Below are 21,486 nucleotides of genomic sequence, written 5' to 3'. Positions count from 1 at the left end.
AATTATGCAGAAACTTGATATTCAACAAGTCTTAGTTTTGAAAGTCCAGTCGGCGTCATGTTTTGACAAACTTGATCATGAAACTGCAGCTCTACACATGTCCTCCAGCATGCAGTTGACAAGACGAGAAAGAACGATATGTGAATTACATTTGCTTTAAGTAGCTTGCTGGAGCGAGTAGCGTGTGCCAGACGACAGTTAGTCGTTTGATCTGAATGTAACAAACACAGAGTTTTTATCTGTAAAAAGAGGTGTTCAGTATGTTCTAATTGCTTTTCTAGTTTAAATTCACATTTTGGGAGTAACCTACTTGTACTGTCCAAACTGGATTCTGAACAGCCCAAGGAGATGCCGTTGGTCATCAACATCTCCTCTGTGGTGCTGTAGTCTGTCTTCAGCATCATGCCTTACAACAGATGGAGCCTTTGGAGGAACTTAGGATTTTCCTTGTTGCTCCCCCCTAACTGCCAGGGCCTCTAAACTGTTGGATAGTATGAGAGACCCATCTCTTTTCCTTCCCCCCCCCCCCCCCAAGATACAGTGCTCACCGAGGCACAGCTTGAGTTTGGTGGTGGCCTTGGTTTTGACATTCTTAGGTTTAAGTTTACAGAATGCGGAAAGAGCGATTTTTGCTGATGGTTTATCTTCCTGTGGACGATGTTTATATGCTTTCTTCAGTGAGCACTCGAGGACACGTTTTGATTTTGACTTCTTCTGTGCTCCACATGGAAGCTCCCTTGAAATGCCACTGCGGCGGAAGAAAGCCTTTACAGCATTAATGTTATCTTTATTCGAGGCATTCTTCCTCATCTTTCCAGAATTGTTCATCTGGACAAGCAGTCCTTGCCGAGACCAAGATGTCTTGGTACTGCTGCCTTCTGTATATGCTTTACTTGCCCAGTTTTTAACGTCTTTGGAGCACGTAGAAAGAGTTCTTTGTTAGATACCGAGAGTTTAGTTTGCCTTCTGCTGTAGCCAACATTGCCAATTTGTAAGTGACCTTTGACAGATGGGATTATTACTCTATCTAAATTAATTTCTTTTTTTTTTCCAACTTCAAGATGTAAATTACTTGTTTTTACAGTAATGATTGTCACAATTTGGACACTGAATGATTTTATAACATTAGTTTATCATCACGTAAACACAGAATATTTAATTGACCCCACAGAGTGACGGTTCCATGAGTAAGGATCAGTGTGTATATGTGTAATGAGTAAGAAACAGTGTTCACATGTAAACAGCAATGGAGAATGAAGGACTGCTGTACACACACACACACACACACACACACACACACACACACACACACACACACACAAATGAAGCTTTCTGTGTATAATGGTTCATTTCAGTGTTGCTGTCTGTTGGAAATATATTGAGTATGGTAAATATGGTGACAAATGTTTTCACATTTAGAGGCACCATCAATCATTAACCGCTTTTTTTCTTTTAAATGGCCCAATTTCTCCACAATGTCCGAGGCACTTGTAAGATGTAGTGTCTTTGCGGAACTCTCAGGTTGTTTTAAAAAAGTGGCAACATTGTTACAATATTTTATTTTTTTTAAGTGTAGCTTTCATGAGGTTGCAACTTTCTTTTCAGTTGTCTGATTACACCTGAGTTGTCTCTTGAAATCTAGTACCGTTACTGTAAAAGCTGAAAATTTTCTGCCTTTCATACATCTTGAAATTGATGTGAAATAAAGCCAACAATAGTTTTGCTTGTGATAGGTAATAATGTTATCTCTTTCTTTCTGCTGAATTAAACACATAAAATTCATGTCAACTGTCTGAGCAAAAAAAAAAAAAAAATACTGATGCAAAAATCTCCACTTTTACAGTATTATCTATTGTAACTCTGTAAATGTTCACATATCCGGTAAACCGCTACTTTGATGAGCACCACTTGTTTGTGAAAAAGTGAATATTAAAAACTGCAGATACATTTGTCCCAATATCTGACTTATTGGTGTCTTGCATTGTAGTAAATACCAGTACACAGTAAAGAAAAGAATCACTTCAGGTTGTTTGTGATGTTAGAGTCCTTGCATTTTTATTTCTGTCAGGTACAAGTCATGGTACAATAGTTGCAGTCAGTCCTGTACAAGGTATTTGTATTTTATAAGCTCACGTCACTCAAATATTTCCCAAGGCAGATCGTCGTCATGAACAATGTCCGTACGTACAACAGTGTAGAGTGTAAGAGAAAACGAGTAACATTTCACATCAGGTTTATACATGATTTAAAAGTTGAATGTGATTAATACTTGACATGAATCTTGTTGACACTGGTTTTTATTGGGGATATGCATTTTTGAAGAAATGTGTTTGAAAGAAATCTAAACTTGAACAAAAAGAGTTTCTTTGAGCTGCTGTTATATACTTTGGCAACTTTATAGAATACCAGAAAAAAAAAAATATTCACACAGATGACAATTTCAAGACAAGTATTCAGTGTATCCAGCATAACATACACAACACTGAGGAATGATACTTAATAAATGCATGTTCAATGTTAATTCAAGGGTCAAAAATCAATAGGCTGAGAAGAATCAATGACTCCCCCTCCACAAACAAAACAACAAAACTAAATAGTGATGGCTTTAATAGACAGTGACAAAGCAAGTGCACTATTAAAGCCAAGCTCACAGTTTGATCCAGGTGTCGGGTGTTAATAGTTTTTTGTAAACATCTCATTTGCCATCCAACTGTTCAAAAGATGTGCAATTTCATAGCATTCCCAGTGTACTCTATTTCATGTTTTATGAAGTATAGCATTACATCATGGTCTATCCAGTAATAAAACAAACAAATATCGTTTATGAACAGAATATGTCTATGTATCTCTCTCTTTTCAAGTGCATGCTTGTGTATGAAATCCGTGTTTGATGAGAGACAGTTGTTAGTCTGGACTACAATATGTATAATTTCAAGAGAGAATGTGTGATGAGAGTGGTATGCTACATTTCTTTATGGAAAAGAGTGCATCTGTGATACACCTTGGCCTGACTTCTGATAGTGGAAAAAGAGCTTGATTTGATATGATCAAAACCTTGGAATTGAATAACACATGAAATGATCACTGAATCTCAAAATTATTGCAGTTGGATTTCATGAAACAATTCTCTCTTTGATAAATGCATACAATTTTAGAGAGCTGTATCCTTTAAACATGGAATCAGTACTGTGTGATGATTCTGGCAATTGTTCATATTTGGTCAGAGAAGGTTGTAATGAAAGCCATTACACAACGGAAATAAATAATAAAAAACTTGAAAATACGGAAGCAAGGGAATCAGTCTCCAAAAACAACAAACTGCCTGTGATCCTAAATTACTGGAGTTAAAACCACAGCTTCTGAAGATCACTTATTTATGATATGCCACCATAAACTTTGAACATCAAACAATTATTATATCAGTTTAACTGAATATGGAAGTCTAGAGGCACCATTAATTTGCTTACAAAACTCAAGATTTGTATTAAACCTGTTGGCATGCTCATATCTAGTATTTTGATGCCACACACAAGGTTTTACTCACAATTTAACCTACTTTTTTTCTTCTTTTTTGTTTAGATCTCAACATACTTGAGGATCCCGTAATGAAATTGGTTAATGTTTACATACCTGCATGTCTTGGTTATTTCAGACTATGTATGTACATTATATTTCTTAATGAAGGACAAAATATGAAATAACTTATGCTACAAATTAATACTTTTGTTTTTTAATTGTCGGTGCAAATGGTCATAATGTGATACTTATCATGAGCCTGATATTATTTTCAGTGACAAAGTGAATTGAACTGATAAAATAGATTAGTATCTAAAATAATAAAGAAACCCCTCGATACACAACATTACTTCGTGTTAAATAAGTTGTTCTTGTGAAAACTTGAATTGAAAATTGAATTATTTGTCTTTATAAAATCTATCAGGATTATCTTTTGCGGTAAGTTCTCGTCCATGTTTAAAAATATGCGATATTTCAAGAGTCACTCATCTCTGTGCTCAGTAGGACAGGTTTAACCTGTTTTGGAAACTTTAAAGGGAGGTGATGGTTCAAGTCTGAGCAAGTTCTCAATAAGCAACCACACCTAATAGTCTTAAGACCTATAGACTCGCAATGCTCTTGTCACACTTCCCTCCTTCACGAACTAAAATTGCACCAACCAAGCAGCACACTTATAAGGTGTGTTTCCAGCTGGCAAGAGCACCAGTAGAAAGGAAAAAAAAAATCTAAAAGTACTACTCCTGGAGACTACTACAAAATACAGAAAATGATAGAGAAATAAATGGAAACACAGGTCACTTTAAAGATAATCAGCAAATATTCCAGATGGTTTATATAAAATAAGAGCGAAAAAGACAATGGCACAGGTACCAACAAAATTTGTACACTTCACCGGATTGGAAGTAAAAACCGCTCATGGTATTTTGAATTGTAAGGGCTTTGAAATGATGAAAATTTAGCAGCAGGCAAATCCAAATCATCATCATCGCAAAGAGTATGTTAAGTAGAGTCTTGCCATATGTTACAGCCATCTACAAATACATAATCTGTACAAAACAAAGAAAGGTTATCTATGCAATGTGATGTCTTAAAAACACCCTCTTTTCTTTATTTTCATAATAATCCTGACCAATCTTAGAACAGTGACAAAGATGCTTATGACCTGTAAAAGGCATTTCCTGACAGCAATCTGCTCTTTAAAAGCGTATGTCCATCATTCCAAATACAGGGTCAGATATTGGTGTAGAATTGTGAGGCGTGATTTCAAATTGATTCATTGATCAGGAGAATAAAAAGCAGGAAGGAAAGAGTCAACATGTACAAACTAATTACAACTATTCTCCATCTTGAATTCTGTTGTACATCCCAATTTCCTTCACACTTCCAGCGCTCTGACAATTTCACACCATTCTGTACTAAATAAATGAGTGACATGCAAGTCATTCTTCAAAAATTGTTTCACCTTGACACCCAATATTGGTGGTTGAAGTGCCACAACTTGCTGATTTCACCAGATTTCCTAGAGCAAGTGCAACAGAGATTACTGCAAGACAAGAAATTTTTGCAAACATTTTAATTTCGGGAGAGTCGAGATTTGCGAAATTAAAATGCACGTGAAAGATCCTGTCGACACGTAAATGCACTGGATGCCAGGAGCAATTGGTGAAAATGAATGCCGTGATAAAGGCTCCAATTCACAAATATTTCTTGCTTTACATTGCTGTCGTGCTATGACAAACTCTGTGGCAGATTTAAAAGCACAAGCTACTTGTAACATGTCGGCACAGTCACAGTATAGTTTTGTCTTGGCTTGTATGCCAGGAAAACAAATTCCGAACACAAATGTACAGTAGAAGGAATAAAAATGCACAAACAACAAGCTGTTATGCGACATAATATTTGGACCAAAGTATGGTGCTTTCGGTTAGTGACAGAGTTGCAGCCATGATTATGAATTATATACAGCAAAAAGTACATACACAGTTTAACAGAAACTCAAAGGTTAAAAGAGCAAACATTTACAGGAAAAGAAAAAAAAAAACAATATAATGAAGATGTTTTCATACAGATAATACTCTTAGGTAAATGGTGTACTCATAAAAGAAGGTTGATGTAAAACATTATGTTGGAATATCTTAATTTAATACATGGCAATTGTTGACGAGGATTTGAGAGGTGGTCAAGCGTTGGGCACCTCTCTCTGGACGTTCATCATACAGTTGCGTGGTCAGTCTGGACGTAGAGCTGCCTCACGCCCGCCTAAAAGAAACAGAAAGTCAGAAACTCGATACAGTGCACTCCCGTTATTACGAACACGGTTATAACGAAATTCCGGTTACAACGAAGTAAAAATCAAGGCCGCAACATTTATGTTCTTCATATTATTATTGTTTATCTGTTCAGTTATACAAAAATTTCGATATAACGAAAGAAAACTGCTGGTCCCGAGGACTTCGTTAAAACAGGAGTCCACTGTATAAGGTACAGCATGATGGGAAGAGCCCCAGTATAAGGCTCTTATACAAGAGTAGTGTAAACATGGAATATTGAATTGAATTGAATATTTTATTGTCCACAAATATGACTGCAGATGTGTGCCTTCAACCAATGTTACATGTACATTTAAGAAATATACACAAATAATTTTTGAAAGGACAGTGCTCACAATATGCATAACACACTACAGAGGGCAGTTGACAAACAATTTTTTTCACTGTAATTGTTACAGAAAATGATAAATGATAATTATATTGTAATATTCATAATGCATCTTCAATATATTTAACTTAATCTGGTAATCATATGAATCCATAATCATAATTAAAAAATTCAGCATTAAAAAAATCCTCTTATGTGCATTTTCTTCACCTTTTTGCACTAAATCTTCCATCTTCATATATCTTTACACATCTTTATACATCTTGCTAACATGCAAGGCCTACTTGTCACTACATGACCTCCACGACCCGAGTAACTCACCTGAGCAAATATATTGTGTGTTTGTGTAATGATGTACTTGATGTCAGCCTTGGCAGCAACTTCCAGTTTGAGGGTCCCTACGTAGACGTCAGTGCACAGTGTCCAGAAGTGCTTGTCCTGAATGCTGTAGACACCCTCTAGGTTTGCAACCTGTATCAATGAGAGGACAATCAAGATGATATGCAGGGGCGGATCTTGCTTTTTATAAAGGAGGGGGTTGGGGGCGGTATGCGAGGGAGCGTAGCGACCGAGCCTGAGCGAGCGGAGTGAGCGAGGGGGGGAGGGTGTGGGAGGGGGGTGTCCCCCTCCCACAGTAGGGAGAATTTTTGAAAATCTGTGTGTGAAAATGGCGTTTTCTTGCATCTAAAACACCCCTATTTTTGGTATAGAGGTCATTGCCATAAATAGAAAAAAATAAAATTACAAGTTTCAAAAAAAAAGATAAGATAAGAAAAAAATGGTCCCCGGATTTTTTTTTTTGTTTTTTTTTTTGTTTTTGTTTTTTTTTTTTTGGGGGGGGGGGTTGCAACCCCCCCCCCCCCCCCCCAAGCCCCCCTCTAGATCCGCTTCTGATATGTCAGTTTGGATCTCCAAGGATGTAGACTAGGTGGTAGAACTTGCCATGCTAGTGGAGGAAGAGCATATCTGAGCCAACAAAAATCTCCAAAAAAACAACAACAAACAAACAAAACAAAAAACAATCACTTCAAATAGCTTTTGACTGCTTTGTTGAACTGTTTTAGTTGATCTTAACAGCATGATTATACAGGAGCTTAGAAAAATATGAACTGACAACAGACTCCGATACTTCCTCTTTATGACACATAATGTGAGCTGTAACTTTCAGATGCATGAGAAAAAGTTTGTAGTTCATACTGCTGTCTATTGTGTATTGACAATTCCATGTGTTTGCATGGTAACTTTTTCTGGCACAACAAACTGTAACTTATTCTGTGTGCCAGTAACACCTCCACGTACTAGGTGATGTACACCAAGACCCCGTTTACAGTGCGAGGCTCGGCCGCGGCCGAGCCGCGGCCGAGCCCAGCCCCGCTTCAGTGTAAACGCGCAAAAGGCCAAATGCGAGGCCAAAATTGGCCTCGCATTTGGCCTCGCTCTGGAGGTGGTCTCGGCCGCGGCCGAGCCGCGGCCGAGCCCTGCCTCTTCTTGGTGTAAACGCAAACTGGGCCAAATGCGCGGCCAATTGCGCGGCCAATTTTAGTCTGGCTTCCAAACCCTCTGCCTGTATCTTTCGCTATTCAGGATATTAACCCCCTCAACGCCGAAAACTAGTATAGTTTAAGGTGGTTTTGTCCTGCAAAGGATTTTTCCTTCGGCAAAGGCCTTTGCCCGAACGGCGACTTCGTCGCCACGGAATTAATTTGGCAAAGGGTCTGAAAACCAGACAATACCAAATTGCGTTTGTTTACAAGCAGAGCGCCACTACGACAAAATATTGAAAGGTTTGAATCAAAAGCGCGGCCGAGCCCAGCAGTGTAAACGGACAAAATTGCGAGGCTCGGCCGCGCAATTGAGGCCGGACTCGGCCGCGGCCGAGCCGCGGCCGAGCCCGGCCCCGCACTGTAAACGGGGTCCAAATCCCCTTCTAGCCCTCGATATACATTAAGGCTTGAGCAGCAGAAAGACACAAAAGCCACAACATTTAGACATATGTACATCCACTAATGTGACATTCCACAGGTGCTAATGGTAGCGTTAAGCTCCCTTCCTGTTCTGATAATGATGAAGATAGAAATACTGTATATGCCATATACATGAAGCTAGCCAGTCCAAATTTTTGTGAATCCGGACTTCTTGACGATTTAGCGAGTGGTTAAAGGGACTGTACAGAACTGGTTGAGGTGGGGATTCATGCTTTGAACATTCCTAAGTGAGATAATGAAAAGCCTCTTATGAAATATGAAAGAGCATGTAATTTTAAGAAGGATTCAACGTTTACCGGTATTTGATGAAAATTGGTTTTCAAATGGCTGAGATATCCAAAATAAAAGGCGACATGCCACAACTTTATTAGGATCTCTTTGTTTCACCTTGTTTTTGGATATCTCAGCCATTTCAAAACCGATTTTCATCGAATAAACATTTGATGCCCCTGCATGCTCTTTGACATCTCATAGAGTGGTTTCTGAATATCCCACAAAACATTAGATGCTAAATCCTCACCTCGACCAGAACTGTACACACCCTTTAATGCTAAATCCTCACCTCGACCAGAACTGTACACACCCTTTAATGCTAAATCCTCACCTCGACCAGAACTGTACACACCCTTGCTAAATCCTCACCTCAACCAGAACTGTACACACCCTTTAATGCTAAATCCTCACCTCGACCAGAACTGTACACACCCTTTAAATTCACGATCATGGAATACAGTACTGAATGGAGAAATGTAGGCACGCGCATCACATTCATGTCAGGGATCAGAGTCAATATATTCGCATATCTTTGAATTTATGAAATTTGCGAGAAATAAAAACTACACGAAATACTCGGCATATACAATAATGACCAATTGTCGGAAAGTTGGAGTCTCTAACCACACACACATACAAGCATAGACACAGACAGACAGACACACACACACACACACACAGACTCTCCTCTGGTACTGTACATGCCAATTATTCTGCGACATTTTTATTTTTGTGAATTTATCAAGTCAGGTGCTATTTGCTATTTTATACACACGCAAAAACATTCCCTCTGATCCCCACATGAATGTGACATGCACGAACACATTTCTCTGTTCAATACTGTATTCCACGACAGCGAATAAAACCTATCGCAAAATCGTCGTGAAGTCGCGGTTTGCAAAAATTTAGACTCACTAAATATATAGCACATACAGTATCAAGCGATAATATCAGCCTAATATCATACCTTCTGATAACAGCTTGGCAGTTCTAACTCAAGCTCGTATGGAGTTCTCATCATCAGAATGCTGACAGAATCCTGGAGTAATGGCAAGACACTGGTAAAGAGGGATAAAAGAAGTTCATTAGCACTATTGGATATCATTGTTTTCATCATCATTTATCAAATAGTCCCACACATATATATTAGCATATGTTTGTACAATGCATTTGGTGTGCACCGATACTAAAAAAAAATTGAATCCTGCTCGAGTATGTACGCCTATGATTTTTTTATCATGGCTACTACAAAAACACTGATCAATTCAGTGCTTATTTACGTCGATGTAGGGCAATTTGTCAATCAGTTGCAATGAAAACATCTCGACGGAAGAATTTCACTGATTTGAATACTAAAAGATTTCTCTTATACATGTATAATGCATCGAGACAGTTGAGTTCCAATCTCCTCATTATATTGACATTTGACTGTATTTGACATCACACATTGGCTGTACATACAATAGATTGTTGACTCAAAACCTTGAAAACTCTTCTGCCGCTGTTTTGGTAAATTGAGATTAAATTCTACATCAGCGAATAAGTCTTCCTCATATTCCTAAATGTGCTAGTTGAGTGATAGACGAGTTTCAATAAATTTCCTTTCTTTCATACGTCACTTTCTGCTTCACGGGTAAAAAGATGTAAACAGCTTGCACACATCTTTATTATCAAATCTCCTTTGCTTGTCATTGCAAGGGACATCTTCAAATCTATGCAGAGTTGATGATCCACAAAAATAAACAGCCATTTGCGAATATCACATCTTACCTATGAATTAAATGCTGTAATATTTCACATTTCACATCACGCAAAGAGCTGCTATACTTCATTTTTAATCCACCCTCAACGCTTTGCAAACAAACACCACTTCTATTCAAAAATTAGTCGAACAGAATTCAGACGTGACAAAGATAAGAACATCACCAAGCACCCAACGTACCTGATCATGATAAGTACAGCGATGAACATGGAGCAGAGCGGATCCACAATCATCCAGCCAAAATACTGCATCAAGATGGCCGACACGATCACCCCAACACTGCCCAGAGTATCGGCCAGAATGTGCAGAAACACACCTGACGGAACAAGACAGACACTCACAGTTAGAGTGATTCAACTGAGAGGAAGACCATTCTAAGACTGTACTAAAAACTGATATGAGGAATGAAAACCAACTTACAAAAATACAGAATACAAGAAATATGAGGTACCACTTTTAACAAGGTGTATTCGGCGATCCCACTTTCTTTTACTTTATTTAGCTTGTCTCTTTTGTAGTACATCTACAGCAAGGTCCCAGTATAACAAAGTAATATCGGTGGACCTAGTGACAGCATTTTTCAAAGGGTTTCCCAGTACCCCAGTCAGTTATCCCTATGAGACAGACAAGTTTCATATCTATACTCTCTGCGATTCCACACTGTTGAATCAAACCAGTTTATTGCAGTGACAGAGTGAATTTCACTTCTTCATCTGCTAATCAAAACTGGTGAATATTAGCAAGGAGCATTAGCAAAAAGTCCACATTTTTCTTCTGAAAACCCATGTTGGCAGTACTCAAATAGGAATGCTGACGTAAACAGAGGAAAAATTGCACAGTTCAGTAGTGTATAGTTTCTGATTCGGCAAATCAAAATAACAATTCATCACAATCCCTCCTTTCAATATAAACCCCCCCCCCCCCCCACACACACACATACTCTTTATCCTCGTAAACACATGTACACCTTTCAGTAGAAAGAAAGAAAGAAAGCTGCTAAACCTTACCTTTAAGGATCTGCTTCTGGCTTCCTTGCGGAGTGTGCTGATGCTCCGACTCATCATCCTTGTAATCCAATCCTGGCAGGTACGGTGAATAGAAAATGGGAATATAAAAGTGTGGGATTGCCGAGGTTGCTACTTCCAAACTACATGATATAAGAAACATCCCTCTCTATATTCGAGTATTTTTCTTTCTTTCTTTCTTTCTTTCTTTTTTTTTTTTTTTTTTTTTTTGAAGCCCACATAGTTTTCCTACAATATACTGACTAACCAATGTTAGATTTAGCATCTGGCAGATATTCATCAATTTTTCATTCAAACTTCCTATGAATTTGGCAGCAACAGATGAGTTTCACTTGAATTTTGCATCTATTTCTTTAAAAATATTGTGTGTCTTTCAGTCAAGCAGATACAAGTTTCAGCCCTTCTCCCAAACAAAAAGAAATAGATAAATAATACAAATAAATACGCACAAAAAAAAATTTAATATGTAACCAGAATCTCAGTTGGGAAGTTGCCTTTATAGGTCCAGATATAGCAAAGTACTTGAAGTGGCTTGTAACAAAATACTGGCTTATGCATGTGTCAATAACCTCTTTTAAAACGAGGCCTTGAAATACATGTAGCTGGAAAACTTTTCCTTTTTTTTTCAGCTTCTTGGCCAGATTTGTAAAGGGTGGTTTGGGATGCAAGCCATGGTTAAAAAAAACAAAAAACAGAAACAAAAACATGAAAATATTGTACAAATGAATTACTACATGTACCTTCCAGTTAACAGTGTGAAATAAGCATACTTTGTCAATACATGCATTCATTATTGGATGTGTGTCAGTGTACATGATACATCATGTGCATCTACGCACTCATAATCCATTATAGGTACCTACCACCTCTAAGAATTATGGTCTTACTCATAACAACATGATTTATTTTTCTACCTTACAGGAGATCATTAATTACCCATACATATACAATCTATTGTTCATGAATGTGTCATTTATACTGATAAACAAACTGTCCCAATTATATTCCAGATTGGACTTACCCATCCCACCATGACCATGGCCATGCCCACCATGGGAGTGGCCATGCCCACCGTGGGAGTGGCCATGGCTATCGTGGGCGGGGCCTCCATGGCTGTGGCTGTGACTGGCCAATGAGTTGCTCAGGCTCTCTACATGGGAGTGGCCATGTCCTCCATGACTGTGTCCATGATCTGGTGAGAGTCACACATTATGCACACAAGAGCAGATTGAATACTTTGAGGGTTGGTTTTTGAAAAAATAGATATAGAATTCATGGAAAAAAAAGAAGACAATGCAATAAAAGAGCTTGCTTCAGCAGACAGCAACAAATCAGAACCAAATTTCCTAACTTTACCCTTGCACAGAGAGCATTCTACAGTGTTCAACTTCCCATCAGTTGGTTCTAAATGTCATTAAAGGAAGACACAATAAAAGTGTTCTTGATCCCCCTGCCAATGAATCATTTCTGGTGAATATAAGTGTATATGTACTGTCATGACACAGATTTGCAAATGACACACTTTAGACTTACCATTCTCTGCAAACGATGAAATTGATCAAATAACATTGTGTTAATAGGTACTATGAGTAAATAATCTTTCTGAACTGCTTTCTGCTCTTATCTAAAGGTGATAGTAACATCAAATCAAATTTATCTGTTTCAAAATTTTAACCATCATTTTAGCCTTAATGTATCAATCTGCTGTGGACTGAACCTTTGCGTTGCACCTTAGCTAATCAATCAAAATACAACCACTAAATTACAGGAGTTAATTTTGAAGTGAAAGCAGTCATAATGCCGACAACAAAGGAATCATAGAGCTACCAACAGAAATGACATCAACTGAATTTTCAACTCGCCTCCACCTCCGTGTGAGTGTCCATGACCAAAGGCGAATATTCCGATGATGTTGACAAAGAATCCAAGGACAGATACAACGAAGAGTCTCTCGTGCCGGACTTCAGGGGGCTCAACTGCTCTCTGTACAGAACCAAAGCAAAAGGCAGTGCGATAAACAAATCATTGGTGATTGCACAAACGAACAAAAAACAAAACAAAAAAAAAAGATATAAAAATATATCTGTGGAAAACACGGTGAAGGAAGCCACACACCATTTTCAGCAGGGCAATATTTTCTCAAGACTTTAATGTAAAGACAAGACTTTCTTAAAGCTTGATAAAGTCCAAGGGAGTGAATGGAAGCTCACCCATGAAATTACTGAAAGTTGGTAGAAAAGCCCTAACCTCCTGTTGTGTTATCATCCCCAACCAATGAATGTTTTCTGTGATACAAATGACGTTTCTTCCACATGTCTGAATTGGCACTTGGACAAAGGGGCCCTACATGTGTGTATTTTAAGAGGTTAGCTTGCCCAACTTGCCCAACAGTAAGTTTTCAGTTGCTAATAACACGTTTAGCATTAACGCCTGTCAAAGTTTACTCAGGACTAGTCTTCCATAGAGTAGCAGCATCTTTAATTGCATTTATGTAAATCTTTTCTATTTTTGGTACCAAACTCCTTTCCTCCATGCAAAAATAATATCATGTAATTTTATCTACAAACATGCATTGTACTTTGCAAGATCCAAGCCGACATTACTTACTTCTACGGCTTCGGAGAAGATGAAAAATGCTATGAAGAGTAGGAACAAGGCGTTGACGAAACCTGCCAAGATCTCCATACGGACGTACCTACATGTAGATAGAAGGATCCAAGAGTACACATATTCAAAAATAGATACGATCATACAACACTCCTTTCTTTTACTTCACTCGTTATGAAATGTCAATATGTGATACACCATGGTCTGTAATGGTACCAGTCAAGTACTTGTTCTTGAATTTATGGGTGAAAAAGAAGCATTATGCAGTCTATTAGTTTAAATTTCTCTTTCATATCAAAGCAACTGCAATCCTAATTTACATTAGCAGCAAAGAATCGAATTGAACACTTCATTGGACATGTCACTGGACGATTGGCCAGCAACATTTTTCCCACAGAGTTTATTTGAATTTTTTATTGAAACTGAGCCTAGTGTAAGCTGAGCAGAGATATAGACTGTTCCATTAACATTTGCTATAGTGTGCACAGATCAGAGTAGCCTAAGCTAACTTGAACGAAAGACAAGCCTGAAACAGAGGCTAGGCAAATGGCCAACAGTTTAATGCATGATGATATTTGGATGAATGATTTAACGCTCACATTGACATTACAGATCATTTCTTTGATGTATATACACATGCATGCACATTTCAAGTGGCTCAAAAATATCAAAATTAGAGGAATAATAAGAAAAAAAAATGGATGAATCAGCAACAAATACCTGAAAACAACACACACAAAACAATCACCTAATGAGAAAGCACTTTTGCGCGTACTGCGCTACGCATGCACAAATTATGTTTGATGATCACTCATAGCAACATTTCAAGTCAAGTCTGCCGAGTTCCGCGGCTGCCAAACTGCGACTTTGCGCCCAACGTGCACAAAGCGCCGTCTTCCCCTCAAAGATCTCGGATCGGATGGTGGGACCACGGCGCGCTGCGCTTGTGTGGCAGGCATGTGCAGGCTAGAGAGCTCCACCACACCTCCCTGGTAAAACAAACAACAACAACAAAACGTACTAAAACACTGAATTCATTGTTTCGCCCCGAGGCACCTCTTTTAGCCGCCTTGTCCTCAAACGAGATTAAACAGACAGCAATGACACGCGAATTCAATTTGGAAAAACAGCATGGTTGTAAATTTATTGAGAAAGGAGTGCAACAAGTCGCTGATAGTTTTTCTGTTGCAACTGTTAGTCAATCCATCACTGGCCTCATTCTTTCCAATACACAGGTCTGCTGCGGAGCTGTACATTAATTTTTTTTTTTTTTTTTTTCAGCTGAAACGATGTCAAAGAGAGGAGACATTATTTAAACACCCTGGACATTGATGCGTTAGGGAGATAAAAAAACAATGCATGCACACATGTTACAAAATACATATTGCAAAAAATAAGGACTTTTGAGATGTTTGACAAGCATATTCATTACCCTGGCACTCAGTCGATATCAAACCATTTTAGAAGTGCTTGCAAATACTGTTAAAGTGGATATATTCGCACAACTAATTTTTTCCCTCTTGGCCGAGTGAGAAGAGTTTTGCGTGTTTTTAATTCCGCGGAATCAAGACATCAACTATTGGAACATATGGCATGCAAAAATATTAACATGCTTTTATTTTTCGCGCTAGCATCTGGTTGCGCAAAATGTGCGAAAATTTCCACTTTTACAGTAGTTCTTTAATGCTATGTCAGTTTTGTCACTTTTCCTATCCAGTACGGACAAGAAATATCTCTATGATGCGCTTATATTCAGCTTTCTTTTTTTTTTTTTCTTTCCAAGGACAATCTATGGTTTAACAAGGAGACAAAGATAATCAGATGAAACTGAAGAAAAAAAAAAGAAAAGAAAAGAAACACTCCTGTTTGGAAATATGACTGTTTGTTGTCAAATTTTCAGACTATTTTCAAACAATCAGACTATTCATAACAGTGGCTGCCTAATTTCAGATGGTCCATGTATGCGCAGCATATGCACATTAATTCATGTAATGAGGAGTGCGAGTAACATTTGATTTCTGCAGGCATCTGCCAGTTACTATGGCAATAATTTCGATTTTGATGGCCATTATTGGTCCATAATGGCATCGCTCAAAAGTTGCAACACGTGACCCGCCCCCCCCCCCCCAAAAAAAAAAAAAAAAACCTACAACTGTCGCTATGGCAACTGGCATGCTTCTGCCATATTGCATTATTCTCCCAATAGGTCTACAGCAGGGCTGCACACTAACCCATTTTCTCAACAGGTTCAACATGTCTGTCGGACCAGCAGGTACCCAGTTTTTCCATTATCTACCGGTCCATTTCTGAAAATGTTACTGGTCCAACAGTGATTTTTACCGGTCTGGACCGTCTGACCAGTGCCAGTGTGCAGCGTTGGTCTTTGTCACTAACAGTCAACCTGAATGAAAATGGTAATTTAAAATAAAATAAGAAGAATAATATCAATACCCTGGATCTGTCAAAAATCTCTGTAAATTCTTGGTAGGGGAAAGGGGGTCACAACTCACCCATAGGAGAATTTGTCGTTAGCTCGCCACTTGGAAATTATGCTTGCGATGAGACCAGCTAGCAGGGCAGTGCAGTCAAAGAACATGTGAAATGAATCAGAGATCAGGCCAAGGCTGGTATAAAAGAGATGAACAAAAACAAAGATACATGTAAGATCAGGTCATTGGACTTTAATGGGATGCTAGTTGCCAGGTGACCTTACGTGACATGTTTGGGTTTTACTGTACTTCAAAAGAGACAACACAGGAGATATTCAATACACCCAGCAAATGGCAAGATACATAGAGAAGTTTACAAATTTGTCCACTGCATTTGATGCAGCAAAGTTTTCTACGTTCAATCGGAGTTATGCTAGAATGCTAAGTGAACCATGTCCCTAATATGCTCTGCTTTGACAGTTTCTGTATTCTTTTGAAATTGGGCAATACATGATGCATTTATTTATCATCTTCTTAACTGATCAGCATTTACCATCCTGGAGTTCCTTCCTGTGTCTGCACTTTCATATTACTTTTCAATGATTCACATCTTCTATAAAACAGAGGCATGGTTAAGACAGTAATTACAGTACATTCAATTGTAATCTAAACTTGGGCCACTGGTCACTAGCCACTCATGGTGCCTGGCATGCAATGTTACTATGCTTGTCAAGACACTAGAGATAGTAAGTAAGATGTAACATGTCAGTTAAGATAAAATATGCCCAGAAAACATTGCAAAATTTGTCTAATATTGAGCATGTGGCTGAGAACCACTGAGAGATGTTATGTGAACTGGACAGATACTTGCCTGTTAGACCAGATCCCATAGGCCAGCTCCACAAAGGCAAAGGAAAGGTTGAGCAATAGAAACATGAACAGATTCCTGGAGGTCTGGTCTGAAAATATGGCCCTGAAAGAAAACAAAGGGATCATTTTTAATTAGTATTGAACGTGAAATAATTGCAGTACAGTGGGCTCCCATTATAAGGAAGTCCTTGGGACCAGCAGTTTTCTTTCGTTACATCAAAATGTTGTTATAACTGAATAAATAAACAATAAAAAGCAAAGAGAGGATAATCTTCAGGCTTGAATTCTTATTTCGTTGTAACCGGAATTTCGTTACAACCGTGTCCATTATAACAGGAGTGCACTGTATATCTTTTCTTTCTTTTTGTTGTTTTGAAACATAGTTGAAGGTAACACATATCCACCACCAGTGTTTACAGTAAACAATTACGTTTTTAAAAAGACTGTGTCTACAATGTAAATCCAAAAATTCAGAACAAATGCTGATTCAGTACGTTTTACTTTCATTTACATAGATTAACTCTATCTGCTCATCGAAGTGGCCACTGATGAGCTCCGATATAGGTGCATAGCATGAAATCAATTAAAAACATAAATCATAATCTTGTATGTACAGTTGTATAAGACTATTTCACTGTCCTGCACAGAAGTGGATTTAGAGGGGGGGTTGGGGGGTTGCAACCCCCCCCCCCAAAAAAAAAAAAAAAGAAAAAAAAAAAATCTGGGGACCATTTTTTTTTTATCTTATCTTTTTTTTTAAACTTGTGATTTTATTTTTTTCTATTTATGGCAATGACCTCTATACCAAAAATAGTGGTGTTTTAGATGCACGAAAATGCCATTTTCACACACAGATTTTCAAAAATTCTCCCTACTGTGGGAGGGGGGACACCCCCCTCCCACACCATCCCCCCCCCCCTCGCTCGCTCCGCTCGCTCGCATACCGCCCCCAACCCCCTCCTTTATAAAAAGCTAGATCCACCCCTGCTGCAACAAATGCACATGGCTGGGTTTTACTTGTCAACATTGTTTGCAGTGGGATGAAAGACAGTTTAGGTTCTCATGAGTCACAGCACTGTTTGCCTACAAAGTGTCCGTTATCACAAAGAGTAGATAGGCAAGAGAGTTATGTAACTTCCTATCACTAACTTACTTACCCTGATCTAGCAGTTCACACTATGACTTCTTTAGCTTGATAGCAAGAAACTCCTTTCAGCTTATATGGGGAGGAACCATTCAAACTGACACCTCAAAAACAAATCCAGTCTCTGTTCTACTTTGCCAAAAATTGTCTGCATTTTTCTGTTGTTTTTGTTTAATTTCATTACTTTAAGTTTGTGTTCTTTTTCTCCCCCTCTTCTCTCTCTCTCTTTGTTGTTGTTTTGTAATGGTGAATTGGGCTGATGGGGTTACTAATGACATGTCTGGTAAAGCATGGCAACCCTTAGATCACATACAAGATAAGTGCAAAAGAATCTACAATTTTGCAGCTGTTGGTCATCCAGCAGAAACCTTAGGGTACCAATTTGTGGTTACTGGTCACATGAGGCACACAGTCATTCTACACAGATCTATTTGGGTTTTTTTTTTTGTGTGTGTGTGTGTGTGTGTCAGGGATTCCAATGTGGTCTCTATGGGCAAATGGTTGTTATAGACAGGTGGTTGCTATAGAGAAAAGTTGAGTGTATAAAAAGAGTTCCTCCTATTTTCATTTTCTAGCATAATTAATGAAAGAGTACTCCTGTCAAACCTGTCTACAGTGCCAAAACCCAAGGGAGACAAATAAGTAGCAATCTATTATAGACAGGGCCGTCACCATGGATGGCATTCTTTAGAGGGGAATTTATTTTAGTAGCTGTATGTGGCAGGTGAGCACTGCAGACAGGTGGCCGTTCAGGCAGGTTTGACTGTACCGGACGTTGGCTTGTCTCCTTCAAAAGGCAGAGGGAATATCATTAATAGTGCCACAACATCACACATAGACCTATGACTATGTCCAGAATAATAAGTTGACGCGGCATGCCATACAAAGAAGAAGAAAAAAAAAATGTGCACATTCAGCTTTCATTCAAACAAGCAAAAATGTGGAATTTTCTTTATATTTCCTTACATTGACATTGTTCGCATTCCACACCTGTAGACGACAATGACATCACAAATTCTTATAGCATTCTTATGCAGCGATGGCAGCAATTAAATGGACAATTAACACGACTAGATCACGACTTTTGAACGGACTGTCTGATTTTCCTCAAACTTCATCATGATGTTCTTGTGTGGCTTGTGCATTCACTGAATCAACATAGATACCAATTACTGTAGTGTTACCAATGGTTACTGTAGATCATAGTCTATAATAGATATTATAATGTCATGGATAGACCAGATCATGTTTGAGGTTAATTCTGCGCAGTATTAGCCTTGACTTGATAAAACTATGATTATGAGTATGACTGAAAGGGGACAACTTTGCACAACAGGGAATGACACTAGAACCAGACAGGGAATTGCCTAAGTTCGAACACTTTAATTCGGTCTTCGGTACCGAAACGTCAACGTAAGTCCTCCGTGGACAGTCGCCATCTTTCGTTCTTTCTCCGCCCTCTCTCGGCGTATCTGTTACAACCGTTTACACATTACAATGTTCCCTTACATGACTGACTATGAGCAGTGATGAGCATGATGAGTAAAATGGTAATGTTGCAAGAAAAAGTAGAAGAACCTCAACTCAAGTTAGGCTCAACTACATGTATTATTATCTAAATTGAGAAGAACCAGGTTAGAGTCTACCTTCTGATATCTTGCATGACATAATGATGTACCATACCATGAAATGCGTGGTAAAACTAAATCATGATATTTTTAACGTTGTTCATACATGCCTTGTAAAATCATGCATGTATGTAAAAAGAGTAAGAGAGCTCAAGACGGGCGCGGGCCGAGCCGAGCACCGGTTACAAGACGTGGGCATAATCACAGCCGCTACTGTGGCTACTGGGCAACTCACTGAACTGTTTGTCACGAGTAAGCACAGCTGTTACCGAGTATTAGAAAAATCAGCATGCTTTTCGCTACATATTCTCACCTCCACCACGCCTGTATTTTGACCCATAACTTGAATCTTGGCTTGTATAGTTCGTCATTTTTGTGGACTGGAAGCATTTGTAACCGTCTGATTCAGAGATGTCCAGAAAATTCCCCTCTAATAGTTGTGACCGGTGCGTCTGTGTCTGGAATAAAGTCGTGTTTGATGGTAATTTGATCAGCATAATATGCACACGTTGCACACATGGATATCCCACAGTCATACCCCCATCTACGTACTTCCTCCGCGATTCGTGTTGACATCCGATGCTTAGTCTACATTACAGTCTTTCATTGATTTGGTTGAGTAACCTTGGGATCTTGAAAGACTTATACAATGGATTATGTCATGATTGGTATCGCTTCTTCCTTACAGATTAAATTTTGCATTTACCATATGAATGATACCGTGTACTTGTTAGTGTTGAGTTTCTAAGTTGTGTTATCATTTTCTCCTCGAAAATATGATATATCGATATTGAAAAATCTCGGTGAAATAAATAAATAGAACAAATAAATAAATCTTTAAAAAAAATTGTAACGTAAGATGCCCGACTTCTATGTACACTTACAGGACAGGGTCTATACTTTATGATGACCGGAAGTCGTTATAGGCCTATAGTGGACAAAAGACTCATGGAGCATAAAATGTGCAGTAAAATCAATCAAGCTCACATTTTCCTCCTCAGTAGCTTCTGAGAAAGACGGAGAGAGAGGGGGGGGGGGGAGGGAGCTCTACAGCCAAATGAAAATGAACACTTTTGATAAGACAGCATTTATGATAACAATGTATACCACTATACAAAGAGAAAAAAGAAAAAATGTTGAATCTGTAAATTTGCGATGTATATAAAAGATGACGGTCACGAAGATTCCTCGGTATAGGCCTACTGACTCACTTCACTCGTAATGAATAGGGCCCTAAAGACATGAATTTGATACCAAATCTGAGAATTAAAAAATATATATAGATTGGAAACACTAGGCCTATCTAGGTTTCGCTTTTGACAATCTCCGATCTGTCTTCATTTATACTTTGGAGGCTAGCACCAAGAGAATAGAACTGCCCTGGCTTCAGGTACGCAAAGTCAGTAAATTATAAATCCCACATTAATATACCAGAAAAATAATATCATCCGATTCTTTCACACCAGTGACACGTCCGAAGATAATGTTCATCAGTGCTGCTGCTGCTGATGATGATGATGATCTTGATGATATAATAAGAAGAATTTGGCAAGGAATAATAATGATGGCAGTTGTGACAAAATGATAGT

General features: G+C 38.5%; 1 protein-coding gene across 1 annotated transcript; it reads right to left on the bottom strand.

Annotated features, from left to right (window-relative positions):
* Positions 1-2,038: 2,038 nt before the first annotated feature.
* On the bottom strand, positions 2,039-20,359 carry LOC140237257 (zinc transporter 7-like). Its single transcript, XM_072317201.1, has 11 exons — positions 20,211-20,359; positions 17,127-17,228; positions 16,337-16,450; positions 13,827-13,914; positions 13,082-13,202; positions 12,241-12,411; positions 11,202-11,273; positions 10,375-10,510; positions 9,400-9,490; positions 6,496-6,645; positions 2,039-5,775 (listed from the first exon to the last, which is right to left on the bottom strand). The coding sequence occupies exons 1-11, from the start codon at positions 20,285-20,287 to the stop codon at positions 5,728-5,730; spliced, it is 1,170 nt and encodes a 389-aa protein (XP_072173302.1). The 5' UTR covers positions 20,288-20,359; the 3' UTR covers positions 2,039-5,727.
* Positions 20,360-21,486: the final 1,127 nt, after the last annotated feature.

Source organism: Diadema setosum, chromosome 13, assembly GCF_964275005.1.
Source record: "Diadema setosum chromosome 13, eeDiaSeto1, whole genome shotgun sequence".
In the NCBI taxonomy this organism is placed as follows: domain Eukaryota; kingdom Metazoa; phylum Echinodermata; class Echinoidea; order Diadematoida; family Diadematidae; genus Diadema; species Diadema setosum.
Note: the sequence above shows the minus strand (reverse complement) of the source record. Positions and strands in the feature narration are given on the sequence as shown.

Coding starts and splice junctions, on each gene's coding strand:
- LOC140237257 (XM_072317201.1), bottom strand. CDS start 20,287: ATGCTTCCAGTCCACAAAAATGACGAACTATACAAGCCAAGATTCAAG. Junction 17,229..20,210: donor AAAATACAGGCGTGGTGGAG/GTGAGAATATGT, acceptor GTTTTCTTTCAG/GGCCATATTTTCAGACCAGA. Junction 16,451..17,126: donor TATGGGATCTGGTCTAACAG/GCAAGTATCTGT, acceptor CTTTTATACCAG/CCTTGGCCTGATCTCTGATT.